Below are 26,966 nucleotides of genomic sequence, written 5' to 3' on the forward strand. Positions count from 1 at the left end.
AGTGCGAAGTGATTGATTGCGAGGCGAGTGCAAGAGCGCGATTGTCAACTGCGAGGCGGGTAAAGACTGGTCAGCCGAGGCGGGGGCTCAGCGGCAGAATTGCGCGATTGTCAACTGCAAATATAGACGGGTACGAACGGATGCACGAATCTAGAATATTTACTAGATGTTACACACATCTAGCTGTAAGACACATTGCAGATTTCCATTGTTCCCCCCAACATTGACATGTATATGTGCATGCATACTCTGATCAGGACGATTTCAGTAGACTGCATATTTGGAGTTGTTTTACAGTATGAAAGACAACTCTCAATAAACCTTATGCTGCACGTGAATCTGTTCCTGTAGGGTAATGCAGCTAGTAGATGTATAAACCTAGATTGGCCAATAATAGCTACTCCCATTGGTTGCCTTGTCAGACTAAAATAGCATGACGTTACGTCATTGTATTGTACCTAATGCTTGGCTGCACTGTTGTTTACAATGGGGCTAATGAAGAGAAGGTTACAAAATCACATTTATTTTCATCTAAAAACCTTCTTGGATACATAATCCAGTAAGCCAAAGCAACTCTGCAATAATATCTGATAATCACCAAAGATTAAAACTATAAAAGTTATGAAATGTTGCACACAAATCATGAGCCATCAGGGCTTTATTTGCCACCCCCTCTCCTATCCCCCTTCTTTCTTTTTGTCTTCCCTCTTCTCCCAAGAGAAAGTGGGAAGGGAGAAGGGGGAAAGAGAGAAGAGGAAAAGGAGAGGGGGGCAAATAGCCCACCCACCCGAAGAGCCAGACCCTGGCTAGGTAGATACGTATTATGGTTTGTGCGGCACACATCTGTATCTCTCTTTCCTATTTATGGCAGTTTCCAGACAGACACAACTGCTCCCCTACTGAATCACACAAACATCCTGTAACAATAAAACAAATGTCATTCATATATACGTCGTTCTAATGCGTATCTACTGAAAGCTTTCAATTTGAGAGTTGGATAGATTGCGAGTGTAATTGTCAAAATGAACAAATGTTTACCAAAAGCATAAATATGCAAAGCCGACAATTCAAAGCTTTTTTTTCTGAGAGTTGAAGATGAGCATTGATCAATTGATGTTCCTCACTTTCTACAAACACTTAAAAGACAACATAAATAGAACATAGAAAAGTAGTTGGCTCACACTTTTGAGGAATTATGTCATACAAATACATAAAAGATGTTTCGGTAATGATACTACTACTACGAACTGAGAAAACAAAATAAAAATCCTGAATATGTTGAATTAATAATAACAATTCTTGCATAAAAGTGTGTGTGCTTGCATGTGTGTAAAAATATTACTGTTCCACCAAACACTATCCATCAAACTTTGAATATAACAATACTGGTACCTCTCGATACTGGTACAAATGTAAAAATGAGATATCGTACTGTTTTTGTCTGACTGAACGGAGAGAGAATGTCGAAGCTATTCCTACAGAGATAAGACAATTGTACACATGTAAAGAATTGGCCTTGACCATAATGTAGCAATTGAACCTTACGCAAAACCAAAAATAGACGTTCAAGAAAAACAAGAAAAAGGATCATGTTTCATAGAGTTAATAGAATTCATTGAGTTTCAAATATAATACGTCATTTAATGTGAGCATACGCTATATGATAACATCTTTGATGAAATGGCTTTGTATAGCTCAGTGGTAAAGTGCATGGATGCAAAACTTGTGGATGCAATCTCCATGAGTTCAAATTCACCAGAAAGCGAAATTGTGGTTATAAGTCTATAGTGGCTATCAATTGGTGGTGATGTTCAAATAGAGAATGGTGGTCTATTTTTTCAAATGGTTGGTCAGAATTTTCGAAAGATAAATTTAGCCTTATTACCGGTGAAGCGAATGTCGCCTATATTTCGTCCTCTTCTTTAGTGGAGCATTATTAAACCTCTTGGATGCAATACATCTGCTAACTTACCTTCAACTTGTCAAAGATCTCTTAATGAATAAGCATTGAGAAACCGATAAATATTTCTACCAGTTGATTTCTATTGCTTGCAATTGACCTGCAATGATATTATAGCCTGTGTTCTTCTTTGCAATTTGTTGGCATTTTCAATTTTTATGTCAATCTAAATTTGAAGACATATTTTTTATTTTATATTTATATTTAACAATGTTCAATTAAAGCTCATTGTAATAATTTATATGTTTGCTACAGTTTGCAGCCAAAACTAGCTTTTTATGCGCGATATAAGTAGCGTTTGGAGCATCGATCCATTGTAAGCTGTGTTAAAATAGCCGCAAGGATGCTATTAAATAACATGCTTTAAATCTGTATATTTATATATTAGGTTATATAATAACTAGAAATTCTACTGTCATACAGCCCACTACCAAAGTGATATTGGAAAAAAAGAAAGGGTACTGATGATTGAGAAATGCAATATTAGCAGTCAAATGGCACTGCTGTGCAATAGGATAACTGCAATGGTAGCTGTAATGTACTGGGTGTGCGTGTTATTATATACAACAAATAGCAATAATGAAAAAAAAAGATTATATGTTTATATTTCTCCCCCTGCAATAGGAGAAATGCAATATTGGCCGATATAAGAAGTAAAATGCAATGATATTATTAGAATAACAAATATTATTAATATAGTAATAATATAAAACCAATGCACAATTTTGTTTACATTTCAAAATGTCATAGCTAACAATATCAAAAAGTTGTGATATTTATATAGAATTTTAGAAATTCTGTACTACGTAGTCATTGTTCTGTAATCATCCAAACTTATAATTAAATATTGTAATAACCTCATAATAATCGTTAGAAGAAATATCATCGTCATTTCCTTTACTTACACTGCGTTGGACATCAGTTAGAATACCAAAGTACTCCGAATTGTCTAAAATATCAGTTACTTTTAAATCGGCAAAAATGAAACGATTTCAGTACTCCTAACTTAATTACAGAAACTTTCGGCAATTCGACAATGCTATAGACTGGTGAAACGTGCACGTTATTTTTTTCGTGAAATGCGCACGACTTAATCGTTCTATTCTCTGTCGCTCGGCGTTTTAATTTGCGGTCTTAACTTTGATAAGAGTGAGGCTTAGCAAGTTATAATAACGATTTTCGGCCAAATAAATCTGTCTATTTATGTATAATCCGATCAGATGGGTTAGTTTTAGGAATTTGCGGTAACCTTTCAAAGGCTTGGTAACATATTTAAATAGGTTTATGTGCGTTTTGTATCCTTATTATACTTGAACGACTTTACTGAAAAATAGTTATATTTGTTGATAGGATTTCGTTACAAGGGTTTGGTGACTGGCGTTAACGAATAATTTTTCGGGAGTTGTGTGCACATGTGCATTTATCATAAATCTCCCAAACCAATCGCTTTGCTCGTGTTTGGTCGTGGGATTACAAAAAAATTAAAAATTAATGATTTTAAAACAAAAACATTTCCACCATGTGCTCGGATAGCTGCGTTCTGATTGTTGCTTTTGATAGAACGAATATTTTGTAGTTGTCCAATACCTTCCACAATGTCTTCTGGCCTCAACTCTTCTTTTGCGTTGCTGAACTAGTTGATATTAGCGCCCAAACCATTTTTGCTAGAGCAAAACCGTTATGCACTGTATTTAGCACAAATGCACCGCGTAAAATTTTGCTCGCTAAACGTAAACTTTGACCCAAAACTTGCAAACTGTTTTTATATGCATGTTTTTCAAAGTATTAAGATTACATTAAACTACGAACTACTATTAGCCTGAGACAGTTAGTAACTATGTCTATGTCGTTGCTTTCAAGGTTCATCTACCATCATAAATTTGAACCGCTTTTATATATGTAGGCTACTTCAAAGTAGAAAGACGTGATGTGATTTTTAATCAAATGAAATTAAACCCAATAAAATACTAAAATACCAGCTACAAATTGATCTCATTTTTGTCTTTGTAGACTAACCCTGTCCAGAGATATAAGGATTTTAATGAGATCATTTTTAAAGCGCTCAGATTCGAGCGAGTGCTTTATTTGTGACGCGTATAGTGGTACATGTGAAAAGAGTCCGTAAGCGATAAATATAAGATCTCTTCATTAGCCAATAATCAGCACAAAATTTTTATTTGTGTAGGTCATGATAAATGTTATTGCTCGTAAAACCCGTCGTCTGTGAACTCGGAGAAGCTCGCCGTTAGGGATTTTACTCAATTACTAGATCACGCATTGACATTTACTGAATTAATTGACATCATTAATTTACTTAATTATTGCATCAACACGTTTTATTGATGAACAACAGAATTGTAGCAATGCTTTCAGTTCCAGAAAAAGTGACTCAAAGTTTTCTGAGCATCAGGTAGTTAAAGATTGGGACAGACAGCTTACGGTTAGAGCTGACAGGCGTCAGCAGCGTTATGCTGCAGAGGACGATAAGATAATGGCGGTAAATTTATCTTCAACTGTGAGTGGCCTATATACTATATACTAAACTAAATGCAATAATTTTACTACTCATGAATACATTTACTAATTAATAAAGTTATAACTTTTTGCTATCACCAATTATCGTTTCATAACTTTTTTATCGTTTCGCCTAGCTATAATATTTGCTTAAAATTTTCTTTGGCAGTTTTAGCTAGTAAATAGATTTATGATTAGAATTTACGTTCACTTCTCACTTGTAGAAAGAGAGGAAATGGATTGATCAATGCTCGTCTTTAGCTACTAGAAACAAAGCTTCGAATTGTTGGCTTGGCGTACTTATGCTTTTGTTAAACATTTGTTCATTTTATAATTTTACACTTTCAAACTATCTAACTCCCAAGTAGAAATCTTTCAGTAGATGCATGTTAGAACGATGTATCTATGCATGACATATATTTATTACATTTGTTTTGTTGATTATAGGATGTTTATGTGGCTCCACCAGTGGAGCAGTTGTGGTAGTGTGGCCTTACTGCCTAACTGCCTACTGCCTAACAGCCATACTGCGGTGGATGGCGTCCCCTTACAATTAGCCAAGCCGATGTACAGCCGAGTCAAGCATAGTCAAGCCAGAGCCGTACCGGCTGAAGACCGAGCCGAGCCGTGCTGGGTCTAACCAAGCAGAACAGGGGCAGAGTTTAGCAGCTATATAAGCCCAAACATTTGTCTAGTAGAGCAGAGCTGTTCTGGGCCTGTTCATTGCTTGTCACTTGATTCATTTCTTGTACACCTTGATGAACTAAGCAGAAATATATGTATTGTACTCATGCACGAGTCTTGTACCAGTGGAGGAAAGTGAAGGTCGTGCAAAACCTTTACAATACGCCGAAAAGAGAGACAGGATTGTGTGCTGCACAAACCATGATACCTTTTGTTTGAGTTTATTGCAGTAGAATAATTTGTCCTATTATATGAACTGAAACTATGTGAGTGGCCACAACTTGGATGGATATTTTTAATAAATACTTTTTGCTGAGATGAACATCTTTTGGCTTATAAAATTATACAATAAAATAATAATGTTGAAAATAATGCAAAACACGATTTACAGAACATATTGAATACATCATAGCCCTGTTGCCTCAATGTAACCTGTGCAAAAATCTTGTTTGATAGATGGATGTATGAAGTGTAATCAGAGCTGTATTGACAGGTACTTTGCATAGCTTGACTCAATTCTAACGGACCAAATATTAAGAGCTCAAAAAAGTTTATGCTTCATGCTACTAACTGAAAACAGGTGAGTTCACAATCCACCAACCAGGTGCAAAAATGGCTTTATTAAGCCTTTGCCAGAGTCTGTGAGTTAATTGATTTCAAAGAAATTAAAGTTGTTTGGCGTTCACTATTTCGGTCAAACATGCACTCGTGTCTCGTCTTGTTCTTCACAAACATGCACTCCTGTCTACCATAATACTCATGCAAAATCTCTATACCGTTGTAAGGCAGATTGCAACATATTCTGATCAAACCCTACACCTCTCCACACTTCTCTACCCCTGTGTTCAATAGCTCTAAGTAATGACACTAACTTAACTCTACCCCCCATAATAGGTCATCTATTACCACCTTCACCTCAATGACCTTTCATTTCAGCGATATTCTCGATACACAAATTCACCTCAAAATCTCTCACAAACCATCATCGTGCCCTTAAAAACTAGCTTCAGATAACTGAACTCAATCACTACTAATTGCTTCATGTCGCAGCCAGCGCAATCAATTTTATACCTCTCCTTTCTCTTCTTTAAAGCTCACGTTCTATTATCTTTTCATGATTAATTTAAATACTGCCCCTGCACCTCTCTACACTGACACTTCTTCTGTATCAGCTCCTCGCCAACACCTTACTTGCATGAATCCTCTCCTACACCATCACCACCTACATCTGACATCATCTCACCTGCACACTTGTTGAAGGATACCAACAAACGCTATTCCCAATGGACCTCCAGTAGCAGTATACTTCGGTTAACGATTACAAGAAAAGAATTTCAGTTCTGTCCACTTCGTTCTGTTGTATAAAGTCAAGATACTCACATGGAACGGTCTCAAAGAAGGGCTGTATTTCCTTTTCACTCATAGGCTAGCTTTACTACTTGGTCCACTGGCTTTTTTATTTAATCATAACTGCCATGGCTACCTGTGACTGCCATCACAACAGACGTCAGCCTGGCCTGGGCGCCACGGTATGGACTGGGCACCCAGGCCATCCTGCTACCTGGGCGCCCAAACAGGCCTCATCATACAGCGGTTTGCAAGGAATTTCGTTACGCAGTTCCCACTACAACGCAAGGGATGAACTAGTCCTGCAGTCTTGTCTTATTCCGACTAGCCTTAGAGTGCATGAGTGATTGACCCTTTGATATGCAGTCTTCCCTGGGGTTGTTAAGTTGAAGCGAAAAATATGGAAACCTTTGGAATGGTAACTGCCACACCTTATTGGTTTGAATACTGGCCGAGTTGATTCTGACCTGGCTAAAGTTGACTGAAGGCTGACCCAGCAGGGTTGGACCTACAACTGGCTCTGCAGTGTTGGGCCAAAGACTAGTCGGACGGGAGTTAGACCAAAGATGGCCATGGCTAAATTGGACCGAGGACAGGTCCAGTTGTCTGTGCCAAGAACTGGCTCTGCTGAACTATACGGAATACTGGCCCAGCAGAATGGAACAAGTTGTAATGGCACAACGTGTGCAGATATTTGAATACAGAAACTTAAGCTCTGATTTGTCAAAGTGCCCAAACTATTTGAATGAATGCTAGCTGGTGATAGTATCTATTACATTATCATAAAGTATTTGTCAAGCTAAGTTAACCTCATACCACACAGTGTCACCCAGAGTTACAGATGTTCCATGATTATTAATCATTGAGATCTGTAAAGCAAAAGCACACAGTATTACTCTGAGCCATGACCAGGCACCGCAAACACTACCAGTTTGGCCCACGCTAAATGAATCCGAGATGAGACATATTGTAGTCCACACGTAACAGGCGCAATTGTAACATTGTGTAACACATGTTGTAACAGAGTTATTACGTGTGCATGTAACAATGCCCATAACATTACCTGATGTTTGTAATTTGTTACCTTCTAGACATATTCTTATGTCTGAGCAGTTTCATGTGCTGATTTTAAAGACCATCAAATATGGGTAAGGTGCACTACCCAGTTTGTCTGAATGTTAAACAGCGAGCTTTAACCCTTCCGCTAGCATAAGTTAGTAAGATGAGAACTTAGTTTTCTTTGATTAAGGCCCACAAATTAATCACACGGAGAAGGTTGAATGGTAGAGTTATCCTTCTCTCTCTGTTGGTTCAGTACTGTAAGCCAGATGGTGTCTTCATGTCCGTCTTATTAATCGAGGAGAAATGATGGTAATATGCTTCTTCTTTTGAGAATAAGTAACTACTATTAATAATGGCTCTTCTGGGTTGTTCCCTCCCTTAATATCAGTTTGACATGAATTGCAAACTACGAAATTGCATCTATTTGATAGACTAGTCAAGGTCCCCTACTGGATACAGGCGAGAGCTGACAAGAATGGAGATGCAACAGTAGACAGACAAGAATTTATTAACATAATAATGAAGACAAACATGTCCATGTAGTTCTACTCTGTATGGACTGATGATTGCGTAGATTGTGGTAATTATATGCTCAGCTGCAATGCCTTCAGTTATGCATGCATCTTCCACCACATTATTTTTTTCCAAATATTTTGTTACTTTGGAGTGCAGTCAGTGTGTTTAATTATTCCGTGTTCAAAATATGGAAAAAAATCTTGAAAACTTGCAGTCATGTTGAAGAATTAAAGCAATACACTGGCCTATGTTGCTACTTGAACAGTTGAAATAGAAGATGGAATACACGCTTATGTACACGTTTATTACATTTGCTCAAATTTGTAGTGACGATTGCATTATCGAAGATGAATTCTGGGCAGATATTATATTTTCACTATATTTATCACAAACAAAATAACGCATTGTATGTTATGATTCTAGAATAAATGTCTATAAGTATATGTTATACTATGAATAGTTTTTTCAAAATTTGAATTGGAATGCTGTCAGCATTCTGCTGAATGTAGCAAAAGTAAAAAGAAATAGATTTACATTACTGTTAAAAGTAGAAGAGAAAATCAGTGACCGGGTCAGCGACTTTCAGCCTAATGAAACCAATAAAGGCTTCTTGGAAGCGATAAAGAGTATCTACTTTCACGAGCGTAATCCTTGCCCAAGACCTTTTAGAAATAAATACAATTAAATATGACGAAGAATATGCATCTGCATAGAGAACAAGAAGCCTTGAGGCAACTAATATATAAAAATGTATGTGGAGATAAATGAAAATTGCATACATAAGAGGTTGTCAGGTAGCTGCTAAAGCCAGAGCAGCAGACAATCAAATGTGTCAATTTGACAGTCGAGAGATGGCATAATAGTTGGCTCGGCTGAACTGGCCACAGTATAACTTTTATGCTGGAGCCGAGTCACGTAGGCAAGACCAACTCAGCGTAAAGAGGGCGGAGCCAAGGAAGAGAAGAAGCATATGTAGGGAGACATATGTAAATGAGCCAAGACACAGACTAACAGTCTATGCATTGTCTTTGGCAAGGTTGTGAATGGTCCAGTTGACACTGGTTGTCCAGCTGTTCTTAATGGCTTCCTTGAGCTTACCCCTGAAATGTCTCAGGGCTTTATCATCGGGCAGATCAAGTTTGAGTGTGTCCTAAATAATAAAACAGGAAGACTCAACATAGGTCAATACATTGGGTGTACAAGTCAACTGGTCCACCCATAAACTTCAAACAATGCAACTTATAAAAAAGCTGTTTTGTCAATTAGCAACATAAAATCATTCTTCTTTTGTTTCCTTAAAACTCACTTGGAATACAGAGTTGTGCACTAATTAAGGGTTCCCCCCTAGTAGCACTAATAGTTTCTGCAAATTTTCGGATTAGTGCCATATATGCTAGCTTTCGTACGCACATTAAACTCAGCCCAGTGATAGGGCAACTTGTTAATATCAATCATGATTACATTATCATGTATTAATATTAATTAATTAATATACGATATTGATTTGTCTAGATGGATTTGCCTCCACGATTTGTCTACATGGAGTAGACAAATCACGACATTAATATTTTAATTAATATTAATTAATATTAGAGCCGCACAACAATTATAAAAATTAATCGCAATTAATAACAGGTCTGAACCAGTTAATCTGCAATTAATCTTAGAATTAATCTAGCATAAGCCTGCATATTCGACAACAAATGATACAGCTACACATAAATTAATTACATTTCAGACAATTATTGTGAACAGGAGTACATGTTATGTACGATGTACGCTAGTTACAATGTAATAATTATGAGTACGACAATAGTCTATGAAAGACTATAATTAAGCCAGCCAAGAGTTGAGGCAACACAGTTTATTCATATTATCCAAATGAAAAGATGCCCTCTTCCTACATACAATATTGTCAGCTTTAGAGAATAGCGGTTCACAGGGGACAGTATTGGCAGTAGTTATTGTTTGCGACAACTGGTGCTGATTTCTGAGCAGTAGGATGAGAATTAGTTAAATGATATCTTAATGATGCGCTATGGTGGCAGGAAAACTCTTTCTGACATATACCGCACTTCACTTTCTTGTTTACGCTTCCAACAACAGATGAAAATGCGCTACCTAGTACAGAGGACATTGTTCTGCTTTCATGTTCCAATAAAGTGTCAATCTTATATTACTGTTATTCTAAAGCTGAAATATGACTGTGACTTTTTGAAAAATGAAATTACATTTATAACTTGCCTAAAAAAGTTTTTAAATATAAACAAAAAATAGACTGTAAGATAATTAAATAAATAATACTGAAATGTATAATATAATAATACTGAAATGTATAATATAATATAATAATACTGAAATCGATTTTGTTGCATGTTTAAACAACTAACAACATGGCCGCTTACAACTAGATCGACACGGTGCTTGCGCCATTGTATCGTATAAATAGGTTTTATGTTAATGACTCACTTAATGTTTTCATAGTTGAGTGCAAAATATTTGTCACTGTATTCAATTAGTAAAAAAGGGTTGCTTGTCATAATATTTATTTGTTAGTAAATTGAATGGTAGTAACCTGCTATGTTAATGCTATGTTGTGGCGGACGCCGGGCCACAAATTTATTTCTGATGTTTTATATACTCACATATAACTACTTTTATATATATTTTATATATTTATTTATTATATATTATTATATTTGGCATAACGTGCCTGTCTTGATTATGTGTCTTATCGCCAATACTTTGTTAGTTTGGTCGTAATTAAGCCAATGTGTTAGCGACTCTATTATTCATTTATTCTTATATGGTTTCCTACCCGGTTCCATTATACGGTTCGGAGAAAATATATGTAGCCTATATATAGGAAGCGCTCTTGCTAGAAGAGCAGAGTAGTCACAGTTTTACGACTAATGGAAATTCCTTCAGAAAAAAACACGAAAAATCATACTCACTTCTCTTACAATTTATGCAACAATTTATTACAATCTAGATTGTGCCTGAGTAAAGACTGACAAAATCATTTACAATATATTAAACATTACACAAGGACCACATCCTAATCATCACCTCGGTTGCATTTTAGTTGAAGAATAATTGGCTCAATTCAGTTAATCGTGTATTTGTGTTGATCGAGTTAATCGTTTGATTAACACTCTAATTAATATTAATATCATGATTTGTCTACTCCATGTTTAAACAACACCATATTTGCTTATAAAGATTAAATATCACTACAGCGACTGGACTACAAATAGAGCTGTTAATATCGCACACTAATATTGGTCAGATGTTGCACTACATCCGGGCACAGATACGGGTCCTCATCAGTCATCCCTAGCATATAGTAAAGAACACGGCTATCATTGCAACTAAATTTGAAGTCGAAATTGAATCGGCCTTTATCAGTCTCCCCATACACCTAAACTAGACACAATGCCAGTACAAATACACTATATAGTACATGACAGGCGTGACAGGTGTGACAGTATAAGGGCACTCGCTAATAACTGATAGATAAAAGCAGGTACCTGAAGGTACTTGAGATCAGAGACGGAACGGAGCTCGGGAAGTCCGGTAGACAACATCATCATAAAGAGAGAAATGAGCAAGGTGCCCTTCTTACGCAGCAAAAGGAAGGCCTGTTCACACAACTTTCTAAACCTACAGAAATTCCATCAGCCGTCTTCAAAGGTCCATAAGCCTAGAACTGTCAGTTTACACACGATTCGACTAAGGTCGACAGTTACTCAAAGTACTGTCATATTGTTACTACTGGAAGCTAGTTAAATTCAGAGTTGTGTTCCTTCATAGCAAACGGCAGCTGAGCAAGCATAACAAAATTAGATACAAGAATTCGACTTAAGACTTATTGAAAAGACTTAAGACTTACGAACTTGAGACTTCCAACTTAAGACTTTTAATTCTAGAGTACACGACTCAGACTACTTGGTACTTGGTGAATGTGTTGCTTTTGCCAGTACATGAATTTAACAGTTGAATTTTTGTAATTAGGCACCAAGGGCAAAAATACACAAAAATAATATAATCAGCAGATAAATGCACTCAACTTATGCTGAGAGCTAGAGTTGTTTAAAAACATTAATTACTAGCTGTGTTGGGACTTAGAGGACTGGTATAACCTAACCATACTTGACTTGTCAAATTTTGACTAACTTAACATTGTCAGTTGATAAAGTTTCACGCAGTCAGCCATACTTTGCCTCCACTCAAATCCTCTCCACATAGCATAGCCAACTGATATGATCCTTTACAAATGTAGATGCGATGGGACAGCCTGCGTTTAATAACATTCTAGAGAGAAGGAACCTTTGAATAGATACCATAACTACTCACTGAAGGAAGGGATCTTTCACAGAGGTGTTCCTTTGTATTATATATATAAAGTCATTGGCCAGCACAAAGGGAACGCGTTCTCTACGGATTCCATACTTGCTCTTGAAGTTTCCGAGGAAGTGACCGAAGTCTATGTGAAATAGCTACAACAGTGTCATGAAAAAACTAAAAAAATGAAAAAGATGGAATTGAAACGCACTCTGTGAAATGGTACCATTCAGCACAAAACCGTTGGATGGAGGAGGTAAAAAGATGCACACCTGACCAGTTTTCTTGAGCATAATATTATCGCTGTGCCTGTCTCCAATACCGAGGACATAGGAAGCCACACAGTAGCCAGCGCATGAGAAGGTGAACTCTTTCACCGCTCTCTGCAGACTACAAGCAACAATTGACTGTTAGACGTAATTTCAAGCTATTGGTCAAGACTTGGGAACATTATGTTGGCTGTTAGGTTGTGCTTACGGCTAGCGTAAACTATTTTAAAGCTTGGATACATGTATTTCCACTTAAAATTTTTTGAATACATCCAAAATTCAAGCAGACACTGTAGGATGACTCTTTATAAGATGCTTAGAACATACTGATTAATATAATTATAGCTACTAGAAATTCCACTGTCATACAGCCCACGACCAAAGTGATATTGGAAAAAAGAAAGGGTACTGATGGTTGAGAAATGCAATATTAGCAGTCAACTAGGATAACTGCAATGGTAGCTGTAATGTACTGGGTGTGGGTGTTATTATATACAACAAGTAGCAATAATGAAAGGAAAAGATTATATGTTTATATCTCTCCTCCGGCAAAAAGAGAAATGCAATATCGGCCAATATTAGAAGTAAAATGCACTGATATAGATTTTTAGAAAATCTGTACTACGTAGCCATTGTTCTGTAGTCATCCAAACCTATAATTAATTATTGTAATAATCTCATTAGAACCTTTAGAAACAAATATCATCATCTTTCCCTTTAGGCTACCTACACTGCGTTAGATTTTTAGAAAATCTGTACTACGTAGTCATTGTTCTGTAGTCATCCAAACTTATAATTAATTATTGTAATAATCTCATAAGAACTGTTAAAAAATATCATCGTCATTTCCTTTACTTATACTTCGTTGGACATCAGTTAGAATACGAAAGTACTCAAATGTGTCAGCAAATGAAATTGAAAATGAAAAAATTGAAATCGACAAGAATGAAACGATTTCTGTACTCCTATGTTAATTGCCGAAACCTTGGGAACAATGCTATAGACTGGTGAAAAGTGCACGTTTTTTTCGTGAAATGCGCAAGACTTTATCGTTCTATTCTCTGTTCCTCGGCGTTTCAATTTCCGGTATTAACTTTTATTAAACCAAGCTTTTCAAGCGTTTTGTGACGATTTTCGTCCTAATAAATCTGTCTATTTATATATAATCCGATCAGATGGGTTAGTTTTAGGAATTTGCGGTAACCTTTCAAAGGCTTGGTAACATATTTAAATAGGTTTATATGCGTTTTGTATCATTATTATACTTAAATGACTTTATTGAAAAACATTAAATTTGTTGATAGGATTTCGTTGCAAGGGTTTGGTGATGGCTGTTAAAGGATAATTTTTCAGGAGTTGTGTGCACATGTGCATTTATCATAAATCTCCCAATCAATCTCTTCACTCTTGTTTGGTCGTGGGATTAAATTATAACATACAGACTAATATAATTATAGCTATTAACTTACTAGAAATTCCACTGTCATACAGCCCACGACCAAAGTGATATTGGAAAAAGAAAGGGTACTGATGGTTGAGAAATGCAATATTAGCAGTCAAATAGGATAACTGCAATGGTAGCTGTAATGTACTGGGTGTGGGTGTTATTATATACAACAAATAGCAATAATGAAAGGAAAAGGTTATATGTTTATATCTCTCCTGCAAAAAGAGAAATGCAATATTGGCCAATATTAGAAGTAAAATGCACTGATATTATTAGAATAACCAATATTATTTATATAGTAATAATATAAAACCAAAGCACAATTTTTTTTACATTTCAAAACGGCATAGCTAACAATATCACGAAGTCGTGATATTTATATAGAATTTTAGAAAATCTGTACTACGTAGTCATTGTTCCGTAATCATCCAAACTTATAATTAATTATTGTAATAATCTCATAAGAAACATTAAAAAAATATCATTGTCATTTGCTTTACTGACACTGCGTTGGACATCAGTTAGAATGCGAAAGTATTCAAATATGTCGGCAAATGAAATTGAAAATGAAAAAATTGAAATCGGCAAGAATGAAACGATTTCTGTACTCCTACGTTAATTGCCGAAACCTTCGGCAATTCGACAATGCTATAGACTGGTGAAAAGTGCATGTTTTTTTTTTGTGAAACGCGCAAGACTCTATCGTTCTATTCTCTGTCGCCCGGCGTTTCAATTTCCGGTCTCAACTTTTATTAATCCAAGCTTTTCAAGCGTTTTGTGGCGACTTTCGTCCAAAAAAATCTGTCTATTTGTGTAGAATCCGATCAGATGGGTTAGTTTTAGGAATTTGCGGTAACCTTTCAAAGGCTTGGTAACATATTTAAATAGGTTTATATGCGTTTTGTATTATTATTATACTTAAACGACTTTACTGAAAAATAATTAAATTTATTGATAGGATTTCGTTGCAAGGGTTTGGTGACGGCCGTTAACGGATAATTTTTCGGGAGTTGCGTGCACATGTGCATTTATCATAATTCTCCCAATCAATCGTTTCACTCTAGTTTGGTCGTGGGATAATTATAGCTATTAACTTATAACATACAGACTAATATAATTATAGCTATTAACTTATAACATACTGACTAATATAATTATAGCTATTAACTTATAACATACTGACTAATATAATTACAACTATTAACTTATAACATACTGACTAATATAATTATAGCTATTAACTTATAACATACTGACTAATATAATTATAGCTATTAACTTATAACATACTGACTAATATAATTATATCTATTAACTTATAACATACTGACTAATATAATTATAGCTATTAACTTATAACATACTGACTAATATAATTATATCTATTAACTTATAACATACTGACTAATATAATTATAGCTATTAACTTATAACATACTGACTAATATAATTATAGCTATTAACTTATAACATACTGACTAATATAATTATAGCTATTAACTTATAACATACTGACTAATATAATTATAACTATTAACTTATAACATACTGACTAATATAATTACAACTATTAACTTATAACATACTGACTAATATAATTATAACTATTAACTTATAACATACTGACTAATATAATTACAACTATTAACTTATAACATACTGACTAATATAATTATAGCTATTAACTTATAACATACTGACTAATATAATTATAGCTATTAACTTATAACATACTGACTAATATAATTATAGCTATTAACTTATAACATACTGACTAATATAATTATATCTATTAACTTATAACATACTGACTAATATAATTACAACTATTAACTTATAACATACTGACTAATATAATTATATCTATTAACTTATAACATACTGACTAATATAATTATAGCTATTAACTTATAACATACTGACTAATATAATTATAGCTATTAACTTATAACATACTGACTAATATAATTATATCTATTAACTTATAACATACTGACGAATATAATTATAGCTATTAACTTATAACATACTGACTAATATAATTATAGCTATTAACTTATAACATACTGACTAATATAATTATAGCTATTAACTTATAACATACTGACTAATATAATTACAACTATTAACTTATAACATACTGACTAATATAAGTATATCTATTAACTTATAACATACTGACTAATATAATTAAAGCTATTAACTTATAACATACTGACTAATATAATTACAACTATTAACTTATAACATACTGACTAATATAATTATATCTATTAACTTATAACATACTGACTAATATAATTATAGCTATTAACTTATAACATACTGACTAATATAATTATAGCTATTAACTTATAACATACTGACTAATATAATTATAGCTATTAACTTATAACATACTGACTAATATAATTATAACTATTAACTTATAACATACTGACTAATATAATTATAGCTATTAACTTATAACATACTGACTAATATAATTATAGCTATTAAATTATAACATACTGACTAATATAATTATAGCTATTAACTTATAACATACTGACTAATATAATTATAGCTATTAACTTATAACATACTGACTAATATAATTACAACTATTAACTTATAACATATTGACTAATATAATTATAGCTATTAACTTATAACATACTGACTAATATAATTATAGCTATTAACTTATAACATACTGACTAATATAATTATATCTATTAACTTATAACATACTGACTAATATAATTATAGCTATTAACTTATAACATACTGACTAATATAATTATATCTATTAACTTATAACATACTGACTAATATAATTATATCTATTAACTTATAACATACTGACTAATATAATTATATCTATTAACTTATAACATACTGACTAATATAATTATATCTATTAACTTATAACATACTGACTAATATAATTATAGCTATTAACTTATAACATACTGACTAATATAATTATAGCTATTAACTTATAACATACTGACTAATATAATTATAGCTATTAACTTATAACATACTGACTAACATAATTATAGCTATTAACTTATAACATACTGACTAATATAATTATAACTATTAACTTATAACATACTGACTAATATAATTACAACTATTAACTTATAACATACTGACTAATATAATTACAACTATTAACTTATAACATACTGACTAATATAATTATAGCTATTAACTTATAACATACTGACTAATATAATTATAGCTATTAACTTAAAACATACTGACTAATATAATTATAGCTATTAACTTATAACATACTGACTAATATAATTATATCTATTAACTTATAACATACTGACTAATATAATTACAACTATTAACTTATAACATACTGACTAATATAATTATATTTATTAACTTATAACATTTTGACTAATATAATTATAGCTATTAACTTATAACATACTGACTAATATAATTATATCTATTAACTTATAACATACTGACGAATATAATTATAGCTATTAACTTATAACATACTGACTAATATAATTATAGCTATTAACTTATAACATACTGACTAATATAATTATAGCTATTAACTTATAACATACTGACTAATATAATTACAACTATTAACTTATAACATACTGACTAATATAATTATATCTATTAACTTATAACATACTGACTAATATAATTATAGCTATTAACTTATAACATACTGACTAATATAATTATAGCTATTAACTTATAACATACTGACTAATATAATTACAACTATTAACTTATAACATACTGACTAATATAATTATATCTATTAACTTATAACATACTGACTAATATAATTATAGCTATTAACTTATAACATACTGACTAATATAATTATAGCTATTAACTTATAACATACTGACTAATATAATTATAGCTATTAACTTATAACATACTGACTAATATAATTATAACTATTAACTTATAACATACTGACTAATATAATTATAGCTATTAACTTATAATATACTGACTAATATAATTATAGCTATTAACTTATAACATACTGACTAATATAATTATAACTATTAACTTATAACATACTGACTAATATAATTATATCTATTAACTTATAACATACTGACTAATATAATTATAGCTATTAACTTATAACATACTGACTAATATAATTATAACTATTAACTTATAACATACTGACTAATATAATTATATCTATTAACTTATAACATACTGACTAATATAATTATAGCTATTAACTTATAACATACTGACTAATATAATTATAGCTATTAAATTATAACATACTGACTAATATAATTACAACTATTAACTTATAACATACTGACTAATATAATTATATCTATTAACTTATAACATACTGACTAATATAATTATAGCTATTAACTTATAACATACTGACTAATATAATTATAGCTATTAACTTATAACATACTGACTAATATAATTACAACTATTAACTTATAACATACTGACTAATATAATTATATCTATTAACTTATAACATACTGACTAATATAATTATAGCTATTAACTTATAACATACTGACTAATATAATTATAGCTATTAAATTATAACATACTGACTAATATAATTATATCTATTAACTTATAACATACTGACTAATATAATTATAGCTATTAAATTATAACATACTGACTAATATAATTATATCTATTAACTTATAACATACTGACTAATATAATTATAGCTATTAAATTATAACATACTGACTAATATAATTATAGCTATTAACTTATAACATACTGACTAATATAATTATAGCTATTAACTTATAACATACTGACTAATATAATTATATCTATTAACTTATAACATACTGACTAATATAATTATATCTATTAACTTATAACATACTGACTAATATAATTATAGCTATTAACTTATAACATACTGACTAATATAATTATAGCTATTAACTTATAACATACTGACTAATATAATTACAACTATTAACTTATAACATACTGACTAATATAATTATAGCTATTAACTTATAACATACTGACTAATATAATTATAGCTATTAACTTATAACATACTGACTAATATAATTATAGCTATTAAATTATAACATACTGACTAATATAATTATATCTATTAACTTATAACATACTGACTAATATAATTATAGCTATTAAATTATAACATACTGACTAATATAATTATAGCTATTAACTTATAACATACTGACTAATATAATTATAGCTATTAACTTATAACATACTGACTAATATAATTATAGCTATTAACTTATAACATACTGACTAATATAATTATAGCTATTAACTTATAACATACTGACTAATATAATTATAGCTATTAACTTATAACATACTGACTAATATAATTATAGCTATTAACTTATAACATACTGACTAATATAATTATAACTATTAACTTATAACACACTGACTAATATAATTATATCTATTAACTTATAACATACTGACTAATATAATTATAGCTATTAAATTATAACATACTGACTAATATAATTATATCTATTAACTTATAACATACTGACTAATATAATTATAGCTATTAACTTATAACATACTGACTAATATAATTATAGCTATTAACTTATAACATACTGACTAATATAATTATAGCTATTAACTTATAACATACTGACTAATATAATTATAGCTATTAACTTATAACATACTGACTAATATAATTATATCTATTAACTTATAACATACTGACTAATATAATTACAACTATTAACTTATAACATACTGACTAATATAATTATATCTATTAACTTATAACATTTTGACTAATATAATTATAGCTATTAACTTATAACATACTGACTAATATAATTATAGCTATTAACTTATAACATACTGACTAATATAATTATATCTATTAACTTATAACATACTGACGAATATAATTATAGCTATTAACTTATAACATACTGACTAATATAATTATAGCTATTAACTTATAACATACTGACTAATATAATTATAGCTATTAAATTATAACATACTGACTAATATAATTACAACTATTAACTTATAACATACTGACTAATATAATTATATCTATTAACTTATAACATACTGACTAATATAATTATAGCTATTAACTTATAACATACTGACTAATATAATTATAGCTATTAACTTATAACATACTGACTAATATAATTACAACTATTAACTTATAACATACTGACTAATATAATTATATCTATTAACTTATAACATACTGACTAATATAATTATAGCTATTAACTTATAACATACTGACTAATATAATTATAGCTATTAACTTATAACATACTGACTAATATAATTATAGCTATTAACTTATAACATACTGACTAATATAATTATAACTATTAACTTATAACATACTGACTAATATAATTATAGCTATTAACTTATAACATACTGACTAATATAATTATAACTATTAACTTATAACATACTGACTAATATAATTATAGCTATTAAATTATAACATACTGACTAATATAATTATATCTATTAACTTATAACATACTGACTAATATAATTATATCTATTAACTTATAACATACTGACTAATATAATTATAGCTATTAACTTATAACATACTGACTAATATAATTATAGCTATTAACTTATAACATACTGACTAATATAATTATATCTATTAACTTATAACATACTGACTAATATAATTATAGCTATTAAATTATAACATACTGACTAATATAATTATATCTATTAACTTATAACATACTGACTAATATAATTATAGCTATTAAATTATAACATACTGACTAATATAATTATAGCTATTAACTTATAACATACTGACTAATATAATTATATCTATTAACTTATAACATACTGACTAATATAATTATAGCTATTAACTTATAACATACTGACTAATATAATTATAGCTATTAACTTATAACATACTGACTAATATAATTATAGCTATTAACTTATAACATACTGACTGATATAATTATAGCTATTAACTTATAACATACAGACTAATATAATTATAACTATTAACTTATAACACACTGACTAATATAATTATATCTATTAACTTATAACATACTGACTAATAAAATTATAGCTATTAACTTATAACATACTGACTAATATAATTATAGCTATTAACTTATAACATACTGACTAATATAATTATAGCTATTAACTTATAACATACTGACTAATATAATTATAGCTATAAACTTATAACATACTGACTAATATAATTATAGCTATTAACTTATAACATACTGACTAATATAATTATAACTATTAACTTATAACATACTGACTAATATAATTATAGCTATTAACTTATAACATACTGACTAATATAATTATATCTATTAACTTATAACATACTGACTAATATAATTATATCTATTAACTTATAACATACTGACTAATATAATTATAGCTATTAAATTATAACATACTGACTAATATAATTATAGCTATTAACTTATAACATACTGACTAATATAATTATATCTATTAACTTATAACATACTGACTAATATAATTATAGCTATTAACTTATAACATACTGACTAATATAATTATATCTATTAACTTATAACATACTGACTAATATAATTATATCTATAAACTTATAACATACTGACTAATATAATTATAACTATTAACTTATAACATACTGACTAATATAATTATAGCTATTAACTTATAACATACTGACTAATATAATTATATCTATTAACTTATAACATACTGACGAATATAATTATAGCTATTAACTTATAACATACTGACTAATATAATTATAGCTATTAACTTATAACATACTGACTAATATAATTATAGCTATTAAATTATAACATACTGACTAATATAATTACAACTATTAACTTATAACATACTGACTAATATAATTATATCTATTAACTTATAACATACTGACTAATATAATTATAGCTATTAACTTATAACATACTGACTAATATAATTATAGCTATTAACTTATAACATACTGACTAATATAATTACAACTATTAACTTATAACATACTGACTAATATAATTATATCTATTAACTTATAACATACTGACTAATATAATTATAGCTATTAACTTATAACATACTGACTAATATAATTATAGCTATTAACTTATAACATACTGACTAATATAATTATAGCTATTAACTTATAACATACTGACTAATATAATTATAACTATTAACTTATAACATACTGACTAATATAATTATAGCTATTAACTTATAACATACTGACTAATATAATTATAACTATTAACTTATAACATACTGACTAATATAATTATAGCTATTAAATTATAACATACTGACTAATATAATTATATCTATTAACTTATAACATACTGACTAATATAATTATATCTATTAACTTATAACATACTGACTAATATAATTATAGCTATTAACTTATAACATACTGACTAATATAATTATAGCTATTAACTTATAACATACTGACTAATATAATTATATCTATTAACTTATAACATACTGACTAATATAATTATAGCTATTAAATTATAACATACTGACTAATATAATTATATCTATTAACTTATAACATACTGACTAATATAATTATAGCTATTAAATTATAACATACTGACTAATATAATTATAGCTATTAACTTATAACATACTGACTAATATAATTATATCTATTAACTTATAACATACTGACTAATATAATTATAGCTATTAACTTATAACATACTGACTAATATAATTATAGCTATTAACTTATAACATACTGACTAATATAATTATAGCTATTAACTTATAACATACTGACTGATATAATTATAGCTATTAACTTATAACATACAGACTAATATAATTATAACTATTAACTTATAACACACTGACTAATATAATTATATCTATTAACTTATAACATACTGACTAATAAAATTATAGCTATTAACTTATAACATACTGACTAATATAATTATAGCTATTAACTTATAACATACTGACTAATATAATTATAGCTATTAACTTATAACATACTGACTAATATAATTATAGCTATAAACTTATAACATACTGACTAATATAATTATAGCTATTAACTTATAACATACTGACTAATATAATTATAACTATTAACTTATAACATACTGACTAATATAATTATAGCTATTAACTTATAACATACTGACTAATATAATTATATCTATTAACTTATAACATACTGACTAATATAATTATATCTATAAACTTATAACATACTGACTAATATAATTATAACTATTAACTTATAACATACTGACTAATATAATTATAGCTATTAACTTATAACATACTGACTAATATAATTATAGCTATTAACTTATAACATACTGACTAATATAATTATAACTATTAACTTATAACATACTGACTAATATAATTATAGCTATTAACTTATAACATACTGACTAATATAATTATATCTATTAACTTATAACATATCGACTAATATAATTATATCTATAAACTTATAACATACTGACTAATATAATTACAACTATCAACTTATAACATACTGACTAATATAATTATAGCTATTAACTTATAACATACTGACTAATATAATTATATCTATTAACTTATAACATACTGACTAATATAATTATATCTATAAACTTATAACATACTGACTAATATAATTACAACTATTAACTTATAACATACTGACTAATATAATTATATCTATAAACTTATAACATACTGACTAATATAATTACAACTATTAACTTATAACATACTGACTAATATAATTACAACTATTAACTTATAACATACTGACTAATATAATTATATCTATAAACTTATAACATACTGACTAATATAATTATAGCTATTAACTTATAACATACTGACTAATATAATTATAACTATTAACTTATAACATACTGACTAATATAATTACTAGAAATTCCCCTGTCATACAGCCCACAACCTGATAATGGAATAAGTGATAACGGAAAAAAGAAATGGCAGTGCTGGTTGTTGAAAAAGTAGTTGTCAGCAGGAATTTGCAGAGTATAGTGTAAATCAAAGTTGTTCGAGATGACATAAAATAAATTTGAGGGAGCACGACTTCAAAAAGGTGCAAATAACAATTTCAACAAATATAGAAAAGTTAGATAAGTTCAGCAATGAGCAATGAGTAACTGTTCTATAAGTGTAAGAGAAGATAAAAATTCAACAGATGGACTTGGGTCCATATTGTTGGCTGCACTGAATCTAGTAACAGTGTCAGGTCTAACTTGTTGGCATGTATGACATAGTTGTATTTGAGTATTGTATGTAATTAAATGTTTCTCATTACATCCGGTACATGTGAGCTGTGATATGTTGTTGTCAAGTCTGCCTAGAAAGTTGTTACGCAGTTCTTTAAAATCAGGACAATCTAAAGATTGAAAATGAGGAATGTGATGAAGGGGGGCAGCATTGGGAGGAGCAATTTATTGTTTTGTGCAATATTTTCATGGTCAATGATGTCCATAAAATCATGATCATCATCTGGAAACAAAGGGGCTGTCAAGTCGATGTCATTTACATCACCTACAACATCTACTAAAGAATTATCTGAATCAGATGAGTTGTTGTTATTAATTTGAGTAGCGTGTTGTTGAACATTAGCCTTTGATGTAGATGGTTGCTGTGAGGACCTATTTATCCTCCTATTGCGCTGTAATAATTGAGAGACACGTGGACGACCACTGCGTCGGCTGCGACGTGGTGTTCTGGGAAGTTGTATGTCCATGGTAGTTGTCAAGTTGTTTTGAAATTAAATTCAAAAAGTCAATTATGCAAAACAAAAGGTTGTAAAAAAATCACACCTAATCTACTACTATCTCAAAACTATGTTTTACAACAATAAATCACACCTAATCACACCTAATCACACAAAAAATCACACCTAATCTACTACTATCTCTGTTAGGGCTATTGAGCTATAAGGGATTGTGACAATTATGAGATAATAGTTTATGGCTATAGTAATCCTTTTGCTTATAACAATTCTGTTTACATCTAAATCAAGATAGCCATATAGCGCTCTATTGTATTTTTACCATATACTAAGCTAATATTTATAAAGCTACTTTCGGTTCCATATAAATACACACAACATGTTCAGTTCAAGTTGTGTGTTTCCGTCAGTGAATAAACTACATTACAATCTACACTACTTCAGGCTTCAATTATTTACAAGAATACAACAATCTCAAACCTATGTTTTACAACAATAAAATAAATATTAATATAAGCTGTAGGCCTAACCTACTGTACTGTATGTAGTTTAACAACAACAATAAGGAAATATGTTTATCATAACTCTGAAATGCAATATTAGAAGTAAAATGGCAAGCTACTGTGTACTAACACAGTTTGAAAGTTGGTTGTGTTGAATGTAGAATGGTTTTGATAGCGATCTTTAACAGAAAGCAAGGATGAGCATTCACGCGTCAGGAAGTTTTCTGCAAACTGCAGCAAAATAAAAAAATGTTCTCGTCATAAAGGGGCATTGTAGTTCGGCCCTAGCTTGTACATAAGTTGTAAAGAATTTCGGCTAACGTTTTAAATAATTTAATGAAACCTTCGGTGATTGAGTGAAATGAGGACGGTTTTCTCGTGAAATGCGCACTGCTTTATTGGCGTATCGTAGGCCGGTCTTAACTTGATTAAACCAAGCGTTTTGTGGCGATTTTCGTCCAAATTAATCTGTCTATTTGTGTATAATCCGATCAGATGGGTAAGCTTTAAGATACTGTCGACAATTTACAAAGACTTGATAACATATTTAAATAAGCTTATATGTGTTTTGTATCGTTATTATACTTTAACGACTCTACAAAACGATGGTTAAATTTGTTGATGAGATTACAAAACAAGGGTTTGCAATGTTGTTGATGAATAATTTTCTAGAGTTGTGTGCACATGCATTTACCATAAAAACTCTCAAACTTCACTTCGCTCCGCTCGTTTGGTCGTGGGATAACTATTAACTTATAACCTACTGACTAATATAATTTAACTACACTGTATTAACAGGTACAGACAAAACAGGCGGTACAGACAATAAGCAAAGCATGGTTTTTCAGCTTTGAACTAGAATAACTTGCAAATTGTAACTGATTGATTCTCAAATCTGTATATACAGTGGACTCTCTCCATACGATTTTAATTCACTCTACTGTTGACATTACAAGGCGAAAATTTAATATAAAAGGGTGTAGGAACCCACAGTAAATAACTAAGGCCAAAACCCATCTGGTAAAAATCTTAAAAGCTTTATACACAAATTATGTATATAATTAAATATAATTATAATTAACATATAACAAATATGTTACTAATTTTTAATATGTACTATTAGTACATATTATGTAACAAAACAATAAATGTTAACAAAACAATATGATAACGTTAGTAACTATAGCAACCTACAGTACCTTTAGTTTGTATAGTGGTTATGATCTGTACGCACCAAAAGGGGGGGTTTACCTTCGAGGCAGACGTATAACATGAATGTTGAATTTAGCTTAAATGATTTAGCTTACAAAACACACACTTAAAGCCAAGTTTTAGTATGTATTTTAACTATTTTATTGAACTTCAACTTTATCATCAGCTAAAATTTTATCCCCCATCTGTTTCTGGTTTAGTTTTCATAATAACCAATAATGCCGAACAAAAAGAGATCGAGCATCATATCTCTTTCATGCGCTGTGTGACGGAATTTGACTAATGGTATATTGACACATTTGCCATTCCGACATAT

General features: G+C 29.9%; 1 protein-coding gene across 2 annotated transcripts in view; it reads right to left on the reverse strand.

Moving 5' to 3' along the window:
• Positions 1-8,435: 8,435 nt before the first annotated feature.
• LOC137408903 (phosphatidylinositol 4,5-bisphosphate 3-kinase catalytic subunit delta isoform-like) overlaps positions 8,436-26,966 on the reverse strand; it is a 53,567-nt gene continuing 35,036 nt past the window's right edge. For both annotated transcript variants that reach the window (XM_068095526.1, XM_068095525.1), the window contains 4 exons: positions 12,700-12,817; positions 12,440-12,582; positions 11,614-11,746; positions 8,436-9,233 (listed from right to left, as the gene is read on the reverse strand). In XM_068095526.1, coding sequence (XP_067951627.1) covers positions 9,099-9,233; positions 11,614-11,746; positions 12,440-12,582; positions 12,700-12,817 — 529 coding nt within the window. In that variant the 3' untranslated portion in view covers positions 8,436-9,098. The remainder of the gene's footprint in view (positions 9,234-11,613; positions 11,747-12,439; positions 12,583-12,699; positions 12,818-26,966) is intronic.

Source organism: Watersipora subatra, chromosome 11, assembly GCF_963576615.1.
Source record: "Watersipora subatra chromosome 11, tzWatSuba1.1, whole genome shotgun sequence".
Taxonomy (NCBI): Eukaryota; Metazoa; Bryozoa; class Gymnolaemata; order Cheilostomatida; family Watersiporidae; genus Watersipora; species Watersipora subatra.